The following is a 22,133-nucleotide window of genomic DNA, read 5'->3' on the forward strand; positions in this document are numbered from 1 at the left end:
GTCAAGCCTCAATTGCTTTTCAATAAAGCCAACTGATTGGGAGTAAGATCTAGAGTTGTACAGAAGAAAAGAGATTCTCAGACAATGCCTCACATTATATGTGGTCATCAATGTAATATCCCTTTCACAACCTTCTATAAATATGCTATTTCTCTAGAAAAACAAATTAATTTTGGAGTTTGGAAAGGAGAATGGGGGTCAACAAGAAAAAATTTCTTCTAAAAGGTATAAACAGCATAATCTATGAACAGATTAAATCCCACAATTGGTCTAATCTCATTGCCCCTCCAATCAACATCAACAACAGCAGCTTGTAAGAGATGGCACAGAGAGGAGGGGGGTTAGCTCCATTAGGTGATCTATTTTTCCTGAAAGACGAATCAAACACCACCTACCTCAAAACTCCAGCAGACCAGAAACTATAGAAATCACTCCTACCTGTCAAGTGAGCAAGTAATGCATGCATACCACGTGTATTCCTATCCATGCTAATGTAAGTAAACATCAATCTCCCTTACAAAGAAGAGAAGGAAGATACAATGCATTCAGTTTTCTGAACTCTCCTCCAAAAGAAGCAGTTTGCCTCTTTGAGCTCAGGAGGTGTATTTAAGTCCCTCATACTGTGTCACTTTTTTTTTTCTTTTTTTCCAATCAAATTACCAAAGAGGCTGTACATCTGGGGTTGAAAATAAACCCCCAATATGGGGCTTCACTGCAGCCGAGTTCCCAACACCCTCCTCCCCTGAGCCGTGCACAGCCCATTCCTTCCTGCAAGAGAAATCAAGTGAAACAAGCATCAGATTACTATCCCGGTATTTGGAACAAGGATGAAAACACATCAATCATGAAGGAGTTAACTGAAAAAAAAAAAAAAAAAGACATCACATCCATGAATCCGAAACAAATAGAACCAAGCACAATCACGACTCCCACCACTGAGTCCATGTACCATTAAAATACAAGCAGATACAGCAGTCAGAAATATCAATCTCAGGCTACCACTCTCAGATAATTTACAAGATTGACATAAAACAGTTGAAGCTGGAAAACTATACATTCCACTATATTTAATAAAATGATAAGCTGAATTAAGAACCCTGCAGTAACATTGCATGTTCAGATCATGCGAAGCTTTACCATTCTCATCACTAATCAAAGGTTTCCCACTCTATCACATGACCACATTCATTATATTTCGTAACATACACCAAGTTGTAATCAATTTTTTCGCAGTACAAGCACTGGTATTTTACTTTATGAATTGCTTTTTGTTCAGCTATATGCACCCAATTCAATGAGCAGAACCCTTGCTGTAAATACATACATGTTTTCATTCAATTTTAATTGATCCAAATAAGTTTTCATTTTTATTTTTTTTTTGATAGGTTGATCCAAATAAGTTTCCATTATTCTAACACACAATCAGAACAGTTATATGTATCAGCAAATACTTCTTTCTATATCCTGTAAGTCTGTAACCCTCCACTATGAAGAGAAGTAGTTTCATCCTATAACTTTTTTCAGGATGTTTAGAATGGCTAATCACTTCTCAATTATTTCATTTTCTGTTAATATGCAAATAACTGACAAGCAAAACCAAGGTAGCAACATTACAATCATAAGGATATATCATCAAGCATCTACTTAATTTTACTTTCCATCAACATAAACACACTTTGCAGATAAAGATTTAATGTCAGAAAGGAAGTTGAGTACTAGTGCAACCCATGTAAAAAGAAGTTAAATAGTGGACGAGGTTGAGTATGACCGTAACAGGTGGGATAAAAAGTTGAACTTACTGAGAAAAATTTAAAAGCTAATAGTTGCGACCCTATAAAGGTATAACAGGTGGAATATGATGTTTCACTGGATATGGGATCCATGAGGATATAATTTCCATTTTATTTTATTCATTTTTTATTACAAAGGTAAAGAAGGGTATTGAGTTTATAAGCAGAAAAGCAAAAGAATAGTGGAACACCAATTCACCTGAGTTTATAAGCATAAAAACAAAAAATAGTAGAATGACAATTCACCTCCTTGGTAATAATATTAATAGATAAATTTATGGGGAGTGTGTGACAAGGAAAATAAGAACTGTTTTCTGTTCTAAAAGTTAGGGTGGGGGGGAAAGAGAAAAACAGGGATGATTCAAAAAAACATGTACAGATAGCATGGTTCAGTGACTAACAGTTAAAAAAACAAAAAATATTGTTCTTAGTTTCTGTAAAAATGCAAGCACATGACAACAGAAAACCATTGAAAAATGAAGATTTTTCATTTTAAAAAATTATAACATTATTCAGTCATAGCTACCAATTAGGCCCTATACATTGGTTATAATTTTTTTTTTAGAGAAAAAGAATTAAAAAAAAAAGTAGATCCTCAAATTTTACTCAGAATATCTCAGTTGGATATGTGTAGTTATCCACATCAGATATGACTGCTTCAAAATACAGATTAGAGAGAGAGAGGACCTTCAACAAATAGACATAATCCACATATTCAGAACTCTCCACCTACATGGGATAACTAGTCATTGCAAATGAACTACAGTCTCATGTTCTAGCATATAAATGTTTGGTAAAACAGAAATTTGATTGCAACCAAGAAATAAATAATAGAATCAAAATAAGACCCCGAAAAGATAATGTTTGCTTTGAAACAGGATTAAGGTATAAATTTTTGAAAATTTATATAGCAATTTTGTAGCCTACATCATGACCCAATATCCGAGGAAGCAAAATACTGTAGTTCATTTCTATTGAAAGTTGACCCCTACAAAATAACAATTAATAGTGCCCTTAGCAGGAAAGAAGAACTGCAGAAGAGATGAGAGGTAAGAACAATGGTTCATCACAAACCTGAGTTTAACAGCCCAGCCAATTTGGATAAGAAAATACAAGAGAAGCAAGAGAGATGACTGGAATGTTGAATGTTAATTAAGGACATTTAAGAGTACACTTAAAAATACCCAAGGGAAAAACCGAAAATTCAGATTTAGATTAGGAGAAATGATATTTAAAACTCCTGTATCAATAAAATATTGCTCTCAATAAAATATAAATAGAAAGCCAACTGTCTATAAGAATACCAGACTAAACAGAGGAAATGTACAAGGGCAAGGTCAACAAAAAGTGCAAAAATACATTAGGGTCGAATGTTTTCAATGTTATGGCTTAGTTCCATATAGAGGTGTTCAATTAATGGACAAATATATGGACCAGGGATAGCAAGGATCAAATTATATCAGTTTTGTATTCAGAAGAATTGAATCAATTAAAGCTTATCTAACCTTTGCTCCAATAAATTTGTTTTACCAGGGCAACTTACCAATATTAATGAACCCAAATGTATATGCATGAAACAAGAATAATCTGCTAGGATAATCTTTCCAGTGTATGTTAAAATAAATAAATAAATAAAATTTCTGCTTATTCAACAAACGCTGCACTAGTTCATAAGTGATTTGCCTGATTAAGCTCTGTCTAGAGTTCAATCGATCAATTTAGGGAAAGCACAGGTTCTCACACATTCATAGTTTTACTGTGAGAGAGTGTATGCATGAGAGACAGAGAGAGAGAAAGAGGAACAAAGCTCAATGTGGATAATGGTGTTCTGTTATATAAATTAGTATCTCCCTTCAAAAGTTATATTCTTCAAAACAGTTGGAATGAACCACACCAAATTGTATAGCTGAATTACAAAATAAACTAACATAGGTATAAGTCAAAAATTAAAAAATTAAAAATTAAATTAAAATTAGAGACTCCATCATATCTGATCATGAAGAAGAAGATCATATAGACTCCATCATATATGATCATTTCAATCAGCTTATGTGCTCCTAAACAGGGCTGCAATATTGAGCAGATTGAACTAGACATCATTTGAGGCCAACTGGATCATAAGCCAAGATTAGGCTGAAAGTTTTAAAGAGGTTGAAGGATTACACTAAGAAATCTCAACCTAAGGTTACATTGGACCTTGGATTGCAGCCTCAACCAACCAGATGAAATTTGAACCCTATCTATTAGTTTTACATATAAAAGATCATCATTCACACAATACAAATAATCCCAGCTATCCTACCCTAACCTGTGGCTAGTTGCATTCACCTGGGGCAGCCTCCTCAACCATTTAGGCCAGAGCTTTAGTTGTGCCCTCTAATCTGACCCAACTGTCCAACTAGCAACCCTACTTTTGTGCGCTTATGCAAAGAATTTCAGTTATTGAGAACCAGCTACCATCATATTGCCTCATCACATTGATTTTACAACAGTAGCTTTTACATAAATATTTTTCTCGTTATGTACTGATCTTAGTTTTTTGTGCACTAATGCAAAGATTTTCAGTTGCCCTAACCTGTGGTTAGTTGCATGGATCTTGGGCAGCCTCTTCAACCATTTAGGCCAGAGCTTTAGTAGCCCTTTAATCTGACCCAACTATCCAACTAGCAACCCTACCTTTGTGCACTTATGCAAGGATTTTCAGTTATTGAGAACCAGCTTCCAACCAATTGCCTCATTACAGTGGTTTTACAACAGTCTCCTTACCATATCCATACAAAAAATAGCAACAATTTTGCAAGAGATTAGTTGCCATGAGGAGATTCCAATTTTGTCAAAACCCTTCTATGACAGAAGCAAATATAGAGTCCTTTCAGTTTACAATTGTGCTATAAGATTTTTTCACTTGCTGAATCCACTAATAAGATCCCAATTAACTTTCAAAGTTCAAACTCCTTACATTTGATTAATTCCATGACACAAAGCACCTCCTTCATATTGGTACTTAATCCACTAATAAAGTTCAACTCATAATCAATTAGTTCCATAACACAAGTGCTTCCACTAGTCTTTGTTACACATGACTGAACCTTGTATATGCATAATAGGTGCACACAGACAAATCAAAAATAAAAAACAAACACTTCATTCCATTGAAATTAAATAAAAAATACAAAAAAGAATGATGAACTATCCTTCAAATAGGGATACATGCCCAAAAAACAAAAACAAGTACAAAAGAGTACAATTCAAGCAGGCACAAATACCTCACACAAAAGACAGCAAGTTAGAGGCCCCTTGCTTGGACAAACTATATGCAATGTGATTAGCTGCTCAAGGAATCCAAGAAATGGGGCTCGACAAAGTTCTAGCCAGGTCAAATAGATTTATGCACTCAAGAATTGAATTTCCAGGGGCATTTTTCAACTCAACAAACCTAGCCTATAGCCACCGTTGAGTCTCCCTCGGCAAAAATATTGTCATCACCGCCAAATTCATAACAGTTAGGCCTTTGAATAAAGCAAGGATCTCAACCTCCACCAATCCCCTTTTTTAATAGGTAAAGATCAAATATATCAACAGCACTTAACAAAGGGCACAAAAAAGGACACACGACGTACACAATGATGACAAAAGTCTAAAACAAGGTGAGGGATAACCCAAAAATAACCACGCCTTAGATAGAACTTAACCACTCTACAAAGTCCATCATAGACAAGGCTCTATAACCTCTATACAGTCTAACCCCTACCAAAAAAAAAATATACATAAAGGATTGTTTAAGTGTTTGGTCAACTTGTTCAAGCTTTTCAAAAGTTCTCCTATTTCTCTCCCGCCAAATAGTCCAAAAGAAGCACAACAGAGCAGTTTTCCAAGCCTTTTTACTCTTCTTTCTGACACGAATCATGTCAACTCAAAAGGACATTTCTCACATAAGGATGCATCACCCATTTTACTCCAAAAAGAGCATAAATCAATTGCCACAAAATAATTACTTCAAGCAGTGAAGGAGGATGTGATCAACCGTTTCTTTTTCTCCTTTGTACATATAGCACCTATTTGGAAACCGTAACCCTTCCTTTTGAGTTGATCTAGTGTTATTATCCTGTCCCATATAGCTTCCCATGAGATAAAATTGACCTGGATGGTACCAAAGAACTGCAAACTATACAACAAGGGAACGCCTCCAACCTTCTGCATGATAAAAGCAATAGAAAAACTTAACCAAGAAGTTGCCACTCTTCATGTTCAGCCAAACAACCTTATCCTTATTATCCCTAACAATGGTCTACGCTTGCAACCTCCTAAAAAAGGCCCCCAACCCCTCTAAATTCCAATCATTATCATGTCTTGTAAACCTAGGGTTCTAACAATCTTCGTCCCATCCAGCTCCTATACCTCAATTGCCCACGCATCTTTGGTAGTGGCAATTGAGAAAAGTTCTAAGAAAGCTTCCCTTAAGGGTACGTCCTACACCATATATCCTTTCAAAATTTCATCCTTTTGCCATTGCCTTCCACAAGCCCACACCACATACCCTTTCCTTACTCCTTTAGAGCACCAACTCCCTTCTCTTTCCCCATACTTCCACGAAATCACCCAATTCCAAAGGGATTCCCTTTCAATCACAAATCTTTAACACTTCTTTCTAATAAGAACCTTGTTAAAAGTGGACAAATTTCTAATTCCCAGACCCTCATTGCTTTTATCCAAACTATAGATCAATTCACCATATGCAACTTTCTCACCAAAGTCCCTACCCCTCAAAAGAAAATTTCTTTGCATCTTTTCTAATCTTGAGGTCACTTCTCCTAGGATAACAAAAACCAGCATGAAGTAAATTGGCAAACTGGACAAAGTGTTTTTTTATTAAAGTTAACCCTCCTCCTTTTAATATTTATTCTCTTCCCAGAACCAGAAGTTTCTAAAAATTTTCCTCCACCACTTCCCAAAGCCAAGAAGATCATAAAGGGGCTCCCAATGGAAAGCCCACACAAGTGTTGAGGATATTGCCCACCCTACTCCCCAAACTCCAAATTGGGATAAGCTTACCTTTTTCCAAATTGATTTTTAAATTAGAAATTGCTTGAAACCATATCAATGCCTAACTCAAATGCTCTATGTGCTCCTACCAAGCATATTGCATAGAATAAAAGTGTCATTTGCAAAGAACATATGAGAGACTTCCAACCCCGCACCTCCTCTTCCCCTAATTGAGAACCTTCTATGAAGGCCCCTTCCTTAGCCCTAATTGGAATATAGGAGAGAGTCTTCATGGCATGGCCAAAATAAAGAGATAAGAGGATAGGAGGACCACCTCGTCTTTATACTCTTTTAACATTGGAAAAAGCCAATGGGAGTCCCATTCACCAAAACAAAAAAACATGCATCATTTGATCCAACTTATCCGCTTGAAGCCAAATCTCATTTTTTCCCAGACCGCTAGTAAAAAAACCCAATTGACAAGATAACACACCTTCTGGATGTCCAGCTTATAGATGACCCCATTGGTGTTGTCTTTTAGCCTTGAGTCAATGGCCTCATTAGCTATCAAAACTGCATCCAAAATTTGTTTCCCCTCCACACATACATGCTAGAAATCCGAGACACTTTTTCAACCACCTTTTTTAATGTATTAGTAGGCTTTTGCTAGAAGCTTGTATAATCCCTCATAAGAGTTGAGTATTCAAAGATGACCATCTTAACCAATATTCACTTATCTAATACATAATTGGTTTCACTTGACTCACCTCAAATTTATCATGCATGAAGTCATCCACAACTAGTAATTCATTTTTAACATTGCCTACAACTATGATAAAGAATGTGAAAACTAATTTCGAAAACAAAGGTAGGCAAGGCAACAATAAAGTATACATCTTATAAGATTTCGGAAAAATCACTCTCACCTCCCACATTTCTGAAATTATGTTAACCTCCCTTTGATTCACTAATAACATCACTAACCCCTAGTCCATAAGTTAATTCCTATAGAAAACTTTGACACCACTAGCCTCTTGTCAGAATTGACATTTTACTAACATCGATTGACTTTGTTAACTAAAAAATGCTAATTATTAGTTTCAAGTTAACTTAGCACAACACTTAAAAAGTAGAACTTACCATACCAATTCAAAGATTCCCAACCATCAAAGACCCCACCATCATTGCCATTTTTGGCTATAATCTCCCATCAAGTCATCTCCATATCATCATAATAAATATCAACAGTTATCATTGCTATCATGAAGCACTGTAACTTAGGTTCACATCCTTAGTCATACCACCTTCATTCCCGCCACATGTGAAATGGATTATCCCTACTCCACAAGTATATCCATGGTTGGCTTGTAGCAGCAACAACTTTTTTTAGTTTCATACTGTAGGCACCCAACAAAGGGAAGTGTGTCATACATACACAGGTGGTATATAAGAGGAACTAAAGAGTAGACCCTTTCAGGATACATCAAGCCTATGTACTTTTATCCAGAATTTAGGCTATCTATAAAGTCCAATAATGTACAATTAGCCAATCTTACTCCTAGCAGGACCCCAGACTGCTCCCAAAGGGATTTAATGAGGGTCATCTCCAGCTCTTAATTTGATTTCTATTTTTTTTAAAAGTTCAGTCATTATGCTCTCTCCAAATGCACCAAAATAAGTAGGGGGAATCATTCATCAAACCACAGCAACCTGAAAATATTCAACAGCAGAACCCAAAGTTGTCTGATCCTAGCGCAGGCTTTGTAAAGGTTGCACCTATTCACCATCAACCAGCCTCTCCTCATGAGAAGGTCTATGGGTAAAATCTTTCCTCTCAAAAAGGATTAAAAAAAAATAAAAAAAACCAATTCTTCATAGGAGCCCTATTTCTCCAAACCTCATAAGCAGGGAACAAAACTGTCTGTTCATCTTTGGAGCCACGAGGTGTTTAAATTGATAGGAGATGGTTGTGGATCAACTTAAAAAGTGGGGGTGGATGGTGTAGGACAACCCTAGGATGGTTGCCTACACACTCAAGGGTAGGTGAGCTAGGGTTTTATTTTAGGATGTAAGGAGAGAAACAAGGAATAAATTTTATGGTAAAGAAAAATATAAGATAAGAAATAGAGATAAAGAAAAAAAACAACGAAGTAAAGATCAAAAAACCTTAGAGTCTCACTAAGGCCTTCTAGGAGTCTCACCTAGAAGAAAATTAGTGGAGTCTCACCATTGAGAGTTGCAACCTTACAATGAAAGAAAACATAATATTATTAATATCAATTCATCTCTTTTATTTACATTGATTAGCCTATTTATAGGCTTCTCTAAGAAATCCAAAGTCTATTAGAAGTCTAATAACCTATTATGATTCTAATTCTAATTATAACATCCAAAGTCTACTAGGACTCTAATAACCTATCATGACTCAAATTCTAATTATATTATAACTCAACTAGCTAATCCTAATTAAACTCCAAAAAATACCAATCTCAATTCAATTTTAATTAATATTAATCATACTTAAAGTTTACTTAGGTCTTCCCTTTCCTCCTTGAATAAACTTTAAAAGGCTTTCCCCCATTAGTGGACTTTAGCTAATAGATACTTCCTTTGTTGTGTGGAAGAAAAGTCTATTGATCATATTCTAATTCATTGCACCCAGGCAAGAGTTTTATGGGAGTTATTATTTGCTCTTTTTGGAGTGATGTGGTTCCTTCCTTATTCGGTTAGAGATACTCTTCTTGGTTGGCATGGTATCAACATGGGCAAGAAGCTAAGTAAGATGTGGATGGCAGCCCCCTTATGTCTTTTTTTGGGTAGTTTGAAAGGAAAGAAATAGAATTGCTTTTAAAAATGAGGAGCTTTCGATTCACAAGATGAAAAATTCTTTTGTATGTAATTTTTGGCTTTGAAGTAAGTCGATTATAGATAAAGGACCTCTTCGTTTAATCAACTCTTTTAATTGGTTGGGTTCTAGATGAGGGCTGGTATTTTTTATATCCCCTCTTCTTTTTGTTCTTGCTTTTTGGCGCCTCTTGTATACCTCTGTATGCTTTGGGTCAGCCTTAAGGCGCCCTTTCTTCTAATATATTTTTTGTGTGTTTACTTATCAAAAAAAAAATTGTCTCTTTAGTACACTTTAAAATCCCCGTTTTGTCCTCTCTCTACCATAAGTTGTCTTCCTCTACTGCTTGTAATCTCACTCCTCCATTTACCAATCCTAAAAATACTTTCAGAACTACTAGACCTAAAGGCTAACCCTGCCATCCTCCACCTCCCACATGTCCACTACTTTAGCATTATTGAAAGAGGAAAGGCTAAACAAAATGGGGAAGGCCTCTTTTAGAGATCAATCCCCTATCCATTTATCTGCCCAGAAATTAGTCCTCATCCCATTCTTGACCACAACAGAAGTTCTGGAATTGAACTCCTCCCATCCTTTTCTAGTATCTTTCACAATCCCACATCATAAACCCCTTTTACTTGTGTGCACCAACCCACATCCACCTTTCTAAATTTACCATGGATAATCCTCCTCCACAAACTGTCGCTCTCATGAGCACATCTCCATCACCACTTGCCTAGAAGAGTCTTATTAAAATAATCCAAATTTCCAGTCACCAAGCCTCCATTCATTTTGTCCTTACAAACCATTGCCCAATTTACAAAATGGATTTTTCCATTTTCTTGATGATTTCCCTGCAAATGTTTGGATTCTATTGAGCCTACCCTTCACTTTTCTGGGAATCTCAAATAAAGACAAAGTAAATTAGGAGGCTGGTGGAGGGATTTAATGAAAGAGAATTCAAAGACAATGGTGGTAGATGTTGAATGCTTTTGGGACCACATAGTGCGCATAGGTTTTCAAGAGAGAAGTTAGCCAGGCAATTGGAAAAATTACGAGATTGAGCAAGATCAAGAGATTTCAAAATGAATATCCCACAGCTACTAAGAATGAATCCCAGACATAGACAAAAACATCATCTCTCATGTCTTATGCCAGTTTGTGATAAAACTTACAACCATAGTGACTAACGTGTTAACTATACCAAGCAGAAATAATTGCTTTTGGTTTTAGACTTTTTAGATGGTCTGCCAAATAAGAATTTCCTTTCTTAGGATCATCACTGCAAAATAAACAATAAAAATAAAAAAGATAGAAAATTTAAAATAAAAAAAAATCTAAAAAATAAATAAATAAACAAGCAAACAAACAAATAAACACATTATCAAGCCTGTAAATGTGCCAAAAGCCCATCTAAGACTTATTATTAGCTTCATCAAAAAGATTTTATTAAAAGAAAAACAAAAACAAAGAAAAAAACCAAAAAAAAAAAACAAGATTGAAGGCATAGCAGTTTGAGAAAGATAGAAATTCAGAGCATTATGAACTTACTTGGACCAACAAGTGGATGGAGACAGCTCAAATGGATGGTTGATAGAGGAACTGCCAGTACTCCCATAAATAATTTCATTCTGAGAAGTCTCCTCCTGAGGATTAAGAGAGAAATGGCTTTCATTACCAGACAATGGCTGGTAGAACGTTTTCTGCAACCATGGGTCATGATCATTTGAACCAGAAACAGGAGAACTAAATGTCCCACCATTTTGGCAATTGCCAAGAAAAACCTTGTGATGAGGAGGAGAGCCAGAAAGTAGTTGATCCTCTTTTGTAAAAAGTGATACCATAGGTTTGTGAGATGAAGGGTTCACAATATCATCCTTGTTTGATCTGTTCAGTTCTGGGGGTAAAAGCCAGCCGGATGGGCCGCCACCTACTAAACCTAAACCATCCTGACCAAGAGGAGAACTGTTCCACATCTGCCAAGTACCCTTATCATTTGCATTACTCAAATCATCCATAGGTAAATGGTGCAGATCCTGGGTCATAGGGGTACCTGGGAAGCGACTGGAATTGCCATGCCTGTCATCACTGATCCGTAATCGTGACAATGGAGACACAATTGGAGATGGAGATGGCCTGTTGACTTCAGCAGATACAGGTACATTCTTTAAAGCATGAGTTCTTTCCAATCCCAAATCTGGTACAAAACCAGCTCCCAGGTCCAACTGAAAATTATCAAGTGACTCAGACACAGGCCCAAGCAAGGACACTGGGTCAGGAACATAGCATGGGTCTTCAAATAGTTCTGGATCTTCAGACATGAATTCATGGGTTCCTTCACCAGCATGAGGAAACAAGGGATCAATTGCAGAAGGAAAACCAGAACTACTACTAGTTGATCCATTTGGAAAGGTAGGCAGATTGAACAGCGATGGCAGCCCAAAATTGATGGGATTATCAAAATGTTGGATTGCTGGTGAATAAGCAGGAAGTTGACTGCTTTGAACTTCTGTTTGGGATTTCCCATTTGGTCTACTAATAACATTTCCAGTTGATGAAGGAGGAGCAGTTGATGAGCGAATAAATAATTGTTGCCATGATTTTTTAGGAGCTGTCCTTGGCTGGGGCTCTGATAGAACCTGCAGTAACAATCTCAACATTATTAAACTCAAGATCGCTCAAGACTCAAAATACAATAGACTGGAATTCATTATCATAAAAAAAAACCATAATTTCCTTGTGGTACCATAAAATATGGCATGTCAGCTCATAGTTCCTGAAGATCGTAAATGAGAATAGATCCCCCAAAAAACAAAAACAAAGGGTTGGAGCTAGAGCAATTTCACATGCCACATGTCAATCAAAAAGGGCTAGTTCTTAAAAAAACAAACAAGAAGTTGGAGCTAGAGCGATCTCACATGCCACATGTCGATCAGAAAAGGGCTAATTCTTCTAATTTTCTGGCATGCCACTGGTAACCACTTGAACATTTAAAAGTCACATTAATGGGCTATAGGCCACATGTTTGACAAGAGGGATAGGCTCAAAAGAAGATAATGTTCACAACATGTCACAAATTTTAACCAGTAAGAGCACAATCAATTTAATCTTTCCACACCTTTCTCTAACGATAAACACACTAAACTAGTGACAAGCCAAAGTACATAAACCTCAAATTAATAAGAGAACTCACAGGGCGGCTGATGTTCTTTTCATCTCCAGTCATACTTAATTTCACACCGACACGATCTAGCGGACAGGTATCCCTCCTGTTGGAAGAAGCTTGTACATGATCTCCAGAACCAATAGGCTTGTTTTCTTTTAAAATAGTAGAAGGGTTACTAGCACCCCTTCCGAAGAAACTGCCTCCACTGAAAGCTTTCGAAGAAGATAAAAAGGTACCCCTCACTCGGTCCAGGTATCGACTTCCAGCATTTCCCCTGTTAAAGTTGCTTGCAGAAACACTCTTTAAACCATATCCCATTTCCGTGCCATGGGCTTTGCTAATTTCTGTCCCAGTTTTCTGATGTTCCCGGCGATCTATCTCACTCTTCCTATCCAACTCCCGCTTTCGCTCACTTTCCTTACCAGCTTTTCTTTCCATCTCCTCTGCATCAGAATTGCTCTTACTAGATCCCTTGTCCCTCTCCTTCCGTCTTTCCTGACGTTTCTTCTCTGCTTCCTTCTTACTATCTTTCTCCCTAAAGGGAGGCTTGCCACGATCTTTCTCAGCCTCCATCTTCTCATCCCTAAGTCTCCTGCGTTCCTCAACCAACCTTGCTACCTCTTCCCTCTGCTTTCTCTCTTCCTCCTCCAGAAGTTCCTTTTCTAATCTAGCTTGTCTCTTCTCTTCAGCTTTTCTTCTTGCCTTTTCTCCTCTACTCTCATTAAAATTTGACCCATTCTCACCCCTCTTGTTCAACATCCCCCTATGCTCAGTGTCAGATGAAGCATCTTCTCCTGACGAACTAACCCTAAAAATCTTTCTCCAAAGCCAACGGATGCTCAAGAAAAATGATGTCAACAGTTTGCACGCAAAAATAACAACACCTGAATAAGATTTCTCTGCTAAACAATTCTCGTCACCCCCAAAAACCCCACCATTACTCCTCCGCCAATGACTGGGCTTACCCTGAAATGAGCCACCAGCCCAATGTCCATTCTCCAACCAATCCTGACCACACATCCACCCATTGTCAGACCATACCTTCCCATTCAATATCTTCCCACCCTTACCGACCAAGTCCTTAATAATCCCAGAATTTGAAATTCCCAATCCAGCTGGCACAGGCAAGTCCAATACTGGTCTCTTCGAAATATGCCCACAATAAGAGCACATAAACCGCCCACCACCCGGATTCTGATCCCGATAGGGAGTCAAACAGTTGCGGCATCTCCGTGTTGCTGTCTTCCGAAGCTTTTGCAGTTCTATTGCTTCAAACCTTTTTCTCTCCCTAAGGCGCGCATTCCTACGGACACGCCATGCCGACAGCTGTGGCATCAAAATTTCATACCAAAATAAGGTAACTAAGAGTACAAACACACACGCCAGCCTGGGTGACGTAATCTCAAATCGAAACGCCGGTGGCAACAGCTGAGAAAGAGCCCACAGTCCTATAAGTGGAATTACTAACCAAGGAAGCATTGTAGCAACCCGGCGAGACCACTTCTGAATCACACAGAGTATACACATTATCCCCTACCCCACACCTATCTTCCCCGTACCCAATACCCCCAATCAACACAGCTCTGCAACACAATCGAAAACCCCAACCCTATCTTCTCCTCCAAACTTCAACAACCCTAACACCGTGATTTGTGAGAAAAAACCTAAATCACAATCCAAAGAAATGAGAAATTAATCAGAATAGCAAGTTTCAGAAATGGATCGGCAAGGGTTTCTCAACATGTCCAAAACGGCGTCGTTCGAGCTCCGATTGCAGCCGTTCGTGGCACCAACAAACAAACAAAACGAATCAATCGAATGGAGAAGAGGGATTCGGAGACTTACAGATTCGGCTACCATGACGAAACAAATTCTGTCCGATGACCGAAATTTCGGAACGGCGCCTGCCGATTCAGGCTTTGAAGCGGTGGTTGGCTCCTTCGTTCGTTCTTACCAGCGAAGAAACTGTGCGAGACAGAATATTAAAAAGATGGGATAAGAAGAGAGATGGAGAAGAAAATGAGGGAATTTAAGGATAAAAACAAAATACATTTATATATCACCCACCACTTCAACCGGCTTCGGCTTTTTTTCCCATTTGCCCTTTTAACTGAACCGGGTTCATCCATTTCCCCTTCTCACCGACTACCACGTGTCAATGTTTATACCATCTGGACCTACAAAACGATATAACTGATAATTAATTTTGAAGATATGACACAAGTAAACTACAGCTGAAGTGTACAAATTATCCTTTACAACACTCTTTCTCTTTTAAGGAAAAAAATCTTAAAAACTTTATTAATTCAACGCCCTACTTTGACCGATTTATCCATCCATTAAAAATATTAAAATTGAAGAAATTTTTTAATGTATGACTTAAATTATCCATGATGATATTAAATGTGGAGTCCGCTGCATTTCTTTGCATTAATATATGGTCACGGGAGATCGACATGCATAAATGAAATGGAGGAGGGCGTGTCAGGCACATTAACCATTTCTACTACACCACCATTCAAAATTGGTACACATACATGGAGTTTCTCCAAATGTATGTTATGTTTCATTCCGGAAAAGTAAAAATATATATATTTAGATAAATAATTTTCTCATTATAAAAAATTAAAGAATGGATATAATTAAAATTATTATAAAATTTATATATTTTTAAATTATTTAATCTTTATTTACAATAATTAAATAAACGAAAAAAATAATAATAATTTATTGACTTTAAATTTATTTTTTTGTTTTTTCTTTTTTTTTCTTTTACTTTTCCCTTTCATTTTTTTTGTCAAACTTTCTAAAACCAAATATACTCTAAATATTTATTAGTTTTGTTGTAATAATTTATCATTAACCAAAGATTTATCATATGCTTAAGGTAACAAATTTCAGGTTATTTAATAACCATAATATTTGGTATTTGATTTTCAACCATATAAAGAACTTAATCAATTAATATTATTATTATATTTATGATGATCATTTCATTGGCATCCCATAATATTTGATACTTAATTATTATGGTTAATTATTTTATTTATGAATTTTATTTTTTTAAAGACTTTAAGTTTAAAAAATAAATTATATAAAATAACATACATATATAAAAATATATCTTATACTTGTATTTATGAGACGATAACATATGATAAAATTTATATAAAAAATTAGTCTACGTAAGAATTGACATATTAGTTCACATAAAAGTGCACGTAGAATGTTAAATAAAGTTATTCATGTTCAAGTAAATTTTAACAATACCATTGTGACCATTATATATATACACAGAGTCGGGTGTATTTCTTGGTCCTCGAACAATACTTGTAGATTCAGGATACAAAAAGAGAGATGTCATTTATTATTCAAACTATAACATGTAATGTTTTTTGTATAGGAGTGGATCAAAGTATGCAATGAGCAAAAGTCATGATAAAGGGTTAGTTTACAAAATTTAAAATTAATAATAAGTTAATACATTTATACTAAACTTTGAGGTGTGTAAGTGGAATTAACTATGTAAAATAAAAATGATACATACAAATTGAATAATATTTTTACAAAGAAATAATAAAAAGTTATCATTTGAATTTATAAAAATATAAATTATAATGTTGAAAATACAATTTTAAAAAGATAATCACAACATTAATAAATATTAGATAAAATGATAACTTAAGTCAATTAGCAATTTCGGTTGGAATTAAAATATAAATCATAACATCGAGAATACAATTTTAAAAGGATAATCACATCATTAAGAAATATTAGATAAGACGATAACTTAAGTCAATTAGCAATTTCAGTTCAAATAAAAAAGAAAACTTATGTATATAACTACTTATTGACTTTTAAAAAGTTAATTTTTATTGACAAATCCATATGATAGATTTTCTGTGAAATAAAAAATATATTTGATCAGGTTTTGCACAAGGGAGTCCATTCTCGGCCCTTATTTTATTAATATATATTATATTTTTTTATTACGAGAAAACGTCACAAATATTTTAATAACGAAGATGGTACAAAATTTCCCGAATGAATAATCTGGTTTCTGTCACCTCTACAAACTTCCTTCTATACACAAATGACGTGTCATTTATATTTTATTAGAGAAAGATATATATATATATATACAGAGAGAGACGAGCTTTGGTAAATGTCGAGATTGGAATTTTCAAGGAAACTTTCCAAATCTGCCTTGGATCATCTCAAGCATATTCTTGGTTCAACGTGGAGACACTTTTGACCAAGTACCAACCCCTTATTTTTCCCAACTATTTTACGGTTCTTTTGACCGAAAAAGATCAAACCCATTAGGGTCATATTTTCTCCCTTAATTTCTCCAATTCAAGTTATTTTACATTTAATTATAATATACAAACTTCTAGAACATTCTTTCTATTTTCAAATTTTTCTTAAAAATTTTTTATTTTCAAATTTATTTATAATATACAAACTTCTAGAACATTCTTTATATTTTCAAAGTTTTTTTAAAGATTTTATAAAAATTTTATATTTTCAAATTCTTATTAAGAGAATTCAAAGGTTCTTATATTCGTTGTTCAACTTTATAACTATTGTTTAGTCTAACTTCACAAAGGTCCTCACAATTTATATGATTAAGATGAACTCATAATTATATAGTTTTAAGGACTTTTCTCGTTATCCGACATAGGATATGGTAAAAATATTTGAAATCATAGTTCTAAAAAATATTATGTTTTTGAAAAAATTTAAAAAAAATTATTTAAAATTTTTTTTTATTAAATGCGTTTTCTAAATTGAAGAATTATTTCCTACTCCAAAAACTAAAGAGTAGTTTTTCCAAACAACCCTGAGTTTTGCTTTGGTTTCCACGGGTCTGGAACCAACCCAAAGGTTTTTCCCAAACATACCTCTGCTTTGGTTTTCATGGGTCTGGAACCAATCCACACAAGGAGTAGAGCGACCATACCGGACTGGGCTGGAACGGCTTCGGTCATCGTATCTCCGATCCAGGATCAGTTGAAACAGACTTGGGCCCAAATAGATGAAAACTGGGCCAGCTCGAAACAATTTTGCTTCCGTACCCCAAACTGCCCGCTCTGCTTACCATGATATGGATATGGATGGATATAAACGTCTATAGCTCTACAAAAATTGTATATTAATACTTCAAATTTTCAATTGGAAACCAAAAATGAAGAGGAATGGAGATCAAAATTGAACATTTCGCTGATGTGGTATATTTGTTTTTTATTTATTTAAAAGATGAGTATATCTGAATTTGACTTAGATTCGAACAAACTTAAATATCATTAAATGTTTAGATTGTTTTTCTTATTATTAGTTATCATATTAGTTATTAAATCATTTATTTTTATTAACATCTTAATATTGTTTAGGTGCTAAATTTATTTATTTTTTTATCTTAATTTTTTTTTATAAAATTAGATATTATATTTTTTTTTCTTATTTTAGTTTTTAAAAATAGTATATCAAATCTTAATATTTTATTTTTCAAAATTAAATGGACTTGTTGATTTTGGTAGAGATTTAGATAAGTATGAATTATATTTTGAGGTTCTAATTAAAAAAATATTGTAATAGATGATATTTTATTTTGGATTTGTTATATATAGCAAATTCATTTCTAACCCAAATTTTATTATTTTAGTATTGTTGATTTTTATTTTTAAATAAAGAATAAGCATATATGGAATTTAATTTCATGAATTATGAGAGAAAAATGGTAGTTACATGCGGTGGAATTTGGATTTCCATTTTGGAATTTTGTGAATTTATTTTAGATTAATTTCTTATCTACAAAATTTAGTGAAATTTAATTTCATAATTATCTGCATACAATAGACACTTTGGAATTTCATGAATTTATGTTAGTTTAATTTTTTTTTATATCTAAATTGGTTTCATTTTTGAGTAACAATTCATGAAAAAAAATTAAATCTAATTTTTCTAATTTTATTTTAAAACTTAAAGTAAAAAAAAAAAAAAAAACCAAACAAACAATGCCTTAATTATGGGATTTTTCCCTTAATTTATTTTCTGTTTGCATGGATTTAAATCATGTGAGATGATCCACATCAATTTATTAAAAACTTTTAAAAGTTAAAATTTTATTCTCATGGAAAACAAAAACTTCCTTTTTACATTGATATTTTCAAAAGAATTCTTTACTAGGTTAAGGAAAGGAAAAAATAAACTAATAAAAAATTTGCTTATACTATTTTGAATACCATGGAAATTAATGTGAGTCTGTATTTGGTTTTCTAAAAGTTTGAAGTAAAAGAAAAATAAAGAAATAATAAATTATAAAACTTTCTCTTATTTAATTGGTCATGTTTGGATTTTCAAAATTTTGAGAAAAAGAAAACATAAAGGAAAAATAAAATAAAATAAAAATGCAATGAAAACTTATAAAAATTTTCTCTTATTTGCTTCGTGATAGAAAATTTGAGGAAATAAAATAAAAAAATTTCTTTTTTACCTTTTTTTTCTTCTAACTTTGTGTTTTTACTTTAATCCAAACAATGTTGAGGTACCTAAATTAGAGGAATCTAGAATAGAAGAGATAGACAAGCAGTTCAAGATTGATCATAAGCACTAAGACCAAAAGTTTTTTTGAAGTCTTCTCTTGATTATTTATATGCTCCTTTTGTAGCTATAGGTCTAGATTCCCTAATGCCAAGCATTTCTCCCATTGGTGAAGGTAGCTTATTAGCCTAAGAGCTTTGGAGTTATACTCTTACTTCCTCTCACATCTATTATAGAAATATTGCATTCATTTTGTTGCTAGTGCACCGCTTGTTGATCCTATATTTGAGATCTCATTTGGGTAAGTTGCACCCTGGATTGATTAATCTCCAAGTGAGGTTAGTGATTTACCTCTCTTTTGATTTGAAGAAGCAAAAATTCTTTAATGAATAATTAATGAGGTGATAAGTTAGGTATGAACTCTTGCTTTCTTTGATTTACCTTTTTTTTATAGGTGTTAGTTGCAAGCCCTACACCTTTTTTTGGGCTTACAACACCTTTTTTTTTTTTTTTTTTGCTTACAACAGATTGATAGTTATCTATTTTTCCTTGAGAGTTAGATGAGCTTCAATTATTGATGGCCAATACCTTTCACAACCAAATTATCAATCTATCAATTGAGAGAGATCCCATTTTCCCTATACCATGAATATGTAATAATAAGTAGAACATTTCCCTTAGTAAATTAAAGTTATTGAATTTTAGGAGAAAACTACTATCAGACAAATGACAATATGATATAGAAGGTTGATTTGGAAAAAAAAAAAAGCATAATCTTTGAATAAATTACTACAAAAGAGAGTGGGTATGTGGAGAAATTAAGATAAGGTGCTAGTTTTTATATATATATAATGCTTCTCTTTTGAAAGATCGAAGTTTCAACCATGGTTTTAGATCACCAAATTCTCCATGTTTTTTCATGGCAACCCATTTTAGCCATGGTCTATTATTTTATCTTTATGGATAACAACCACATTGAATTTGGCTCTCATAGTAGTAATATTAATTGATGTCATTAACCGTGGTAAGAACTCATAAGAATAATACCAATAAAGAAACATCTAGGTTTGAGCAACAACCCTATTATATAAACAATTTGTTTACTTGCTCCCTCTAACAAGGTCATTTAGCTTACATGGGAGTGAAGATTGACCTTGTGGTATTCCTAAGACAATTTATCATTATGTGTTATGTTAGAAAAATTAGGTTAATCTAATCTAAGGCAATCATCCTAGAGGGGGGGAGGAGGGGGGGAATAGGGTGATGGTCTTTTTTTTGCAAATTTAAATTATGTGAATGCAATAGACAATTATATGCAAATATATAATAAAACAATATAAAAACAATTGCATATAAAGTAAGAGAATAGAGAAGAGAGAATGCAAACACAAGATTTTATAATGGTTTGACGCAACCTGACCTATATCTACTCTCTTCTAGTTTCAATCCCAAGCTTAAGGTTCTACTAATTCAAGGTTTTCAACACAAGCTTTCAAGCAATACAATTGAATTATGGTTCCAATAAACCTTATTGGACTTTTGGCTCTAAGTACCCTTTACAATCCTTAAGAAATACCTCACTCTTAAACAACTCTTCAAGTGATACCCCACACTTGAGAATCTCTAAGTGATACCTCACACTTAGATTCTTCCTCTCAAAGATTTACAAATAATTTCATAAAATCTTAGTACAAAAATTTAGGTTCAAATGATACAAGAAAACTATGATTGAATGGTGCACTAAAAAATACCTTCCAAAGGTTCAAATATATTCAAGAAAGGTTTAGGAAGGTTAAACTTTTGAATTAATGAAGATTGGAGTTTTTTAATAGAGGAAAAAAAAATGTCAAACTAGTTGTTTGAGCTAGATGTTGACCGGTTGACTAACCGATAGCATTTAATGCTTGACAAGTGATTGTTGGACCTCAACCGCCCATTGATCGGACGTCAACCAGTTGAATAAATGTTCTGGAAAAGATAGAGAAGGTTTTTGCATTCCTCGACCGGTTGAACTGGGGATCGATTGATTCCTCATTCGATTCAACCAGTTGAGCCATTTTTGGCTCAACAATCATTATTTTCAACTTAAAACCTTTTAAACAAGTTTGAAAAACATTTGACACAAGGTTTTAGTTGAAAACATGAAATCATCGAATTTTAAAGGATTTAAAACAAAATTACTTTTGGATGATTTTGGTGTATAAATTAAAAATGTAATGCATGAAAAACCTAGTATACCAATAACCTTACAAAGAGATCCTATAAAGTTTAGGTCTTGAAAAAAATACTTTTCTTTGAGGTCTTTTTTTTTTTTATTGATTTCTCTTTGACTTGATTTTGTTTTTATGATTGTCACTTTGGAAATCATCTTGCCTAATCACACTTGAAATATAATTATTAGTTCTAAACCTTGTTTTGTTATCATCAAAATCGAGATTAACCAAACCCTGGTTTCACATGTTCCACTCTCTAAGTGTGGATCAATTTCATAAAGCAGCATGCATATAAAAGTGATTTTAAATGTCACTTTCTTAAAGTTATCTAGGAACCTAATTACTTTTGATATCAAAGCCTCTAGGGTTCCTCTCATGCCATGGTGTATTTAAACACTATTTATTATTAATGAACACAAAATATATCATAATGGGCAAAGCCCCTAGTACCCCAAATAATGGTTGAATTGTAATTTTTGAGTGCAAAAACTTTATAATATTATTGGTCAAAAGGGCACTAGAACCTTGAGTGGGCACTATAACCTTGAATCATTTGTCAAAAAGGCACTATGGCATTGAGTGGTTTGATATTT

The 22,133-nt window shown here is 34.2% G+C and overlaps 1 protein-coding gene across 1 annotated transcript; it reads right to left on the reverse strand.

Annotated features, from left to right (window-relative positions):
* Nucleotides 1-446: 446 nt before the first annotated feature.
* On the reverse strand, nt 447-14,841 carry LOC100265434 (stress response protein nst1). Its single transcript, XM_010655050.3, has 4 exons — nt 14,630-14,841; nt 12,812-14,448; nt 11,170-12,257; nt 447-768 (listed from the first exon to the last, which is right to left on the reverse strand). The coding sequence occupies exons 2-4, from the start codon at nt 14,309-14,311 to the stop codon at nt 657-659; spliced, it is 2,700 nt and encodes an 899-aa protein (XP_010653352.1). The 5' UTR covers nt 14,312-14,448; nt 14,630-14,841; the 3' UTR covers nt 447-656.
* Nucleotides 14,842-22,133: the final 7,292 nt, after the last annotated feature.

Source organism: Vitis vinifera, chromosome 8 (genome assembly GCF_030704535.1).
Source record: "Vitis vinifera cultivar Pinot Noir 40024 chromosome 8, ASM3070453v1".
Lineage (NCBI taxonomy): Eukaryota > Viridiplantae > Streptophyta > Magnoliopsida > Vitales > Vitaceae > Vitis > Vitis vinifera.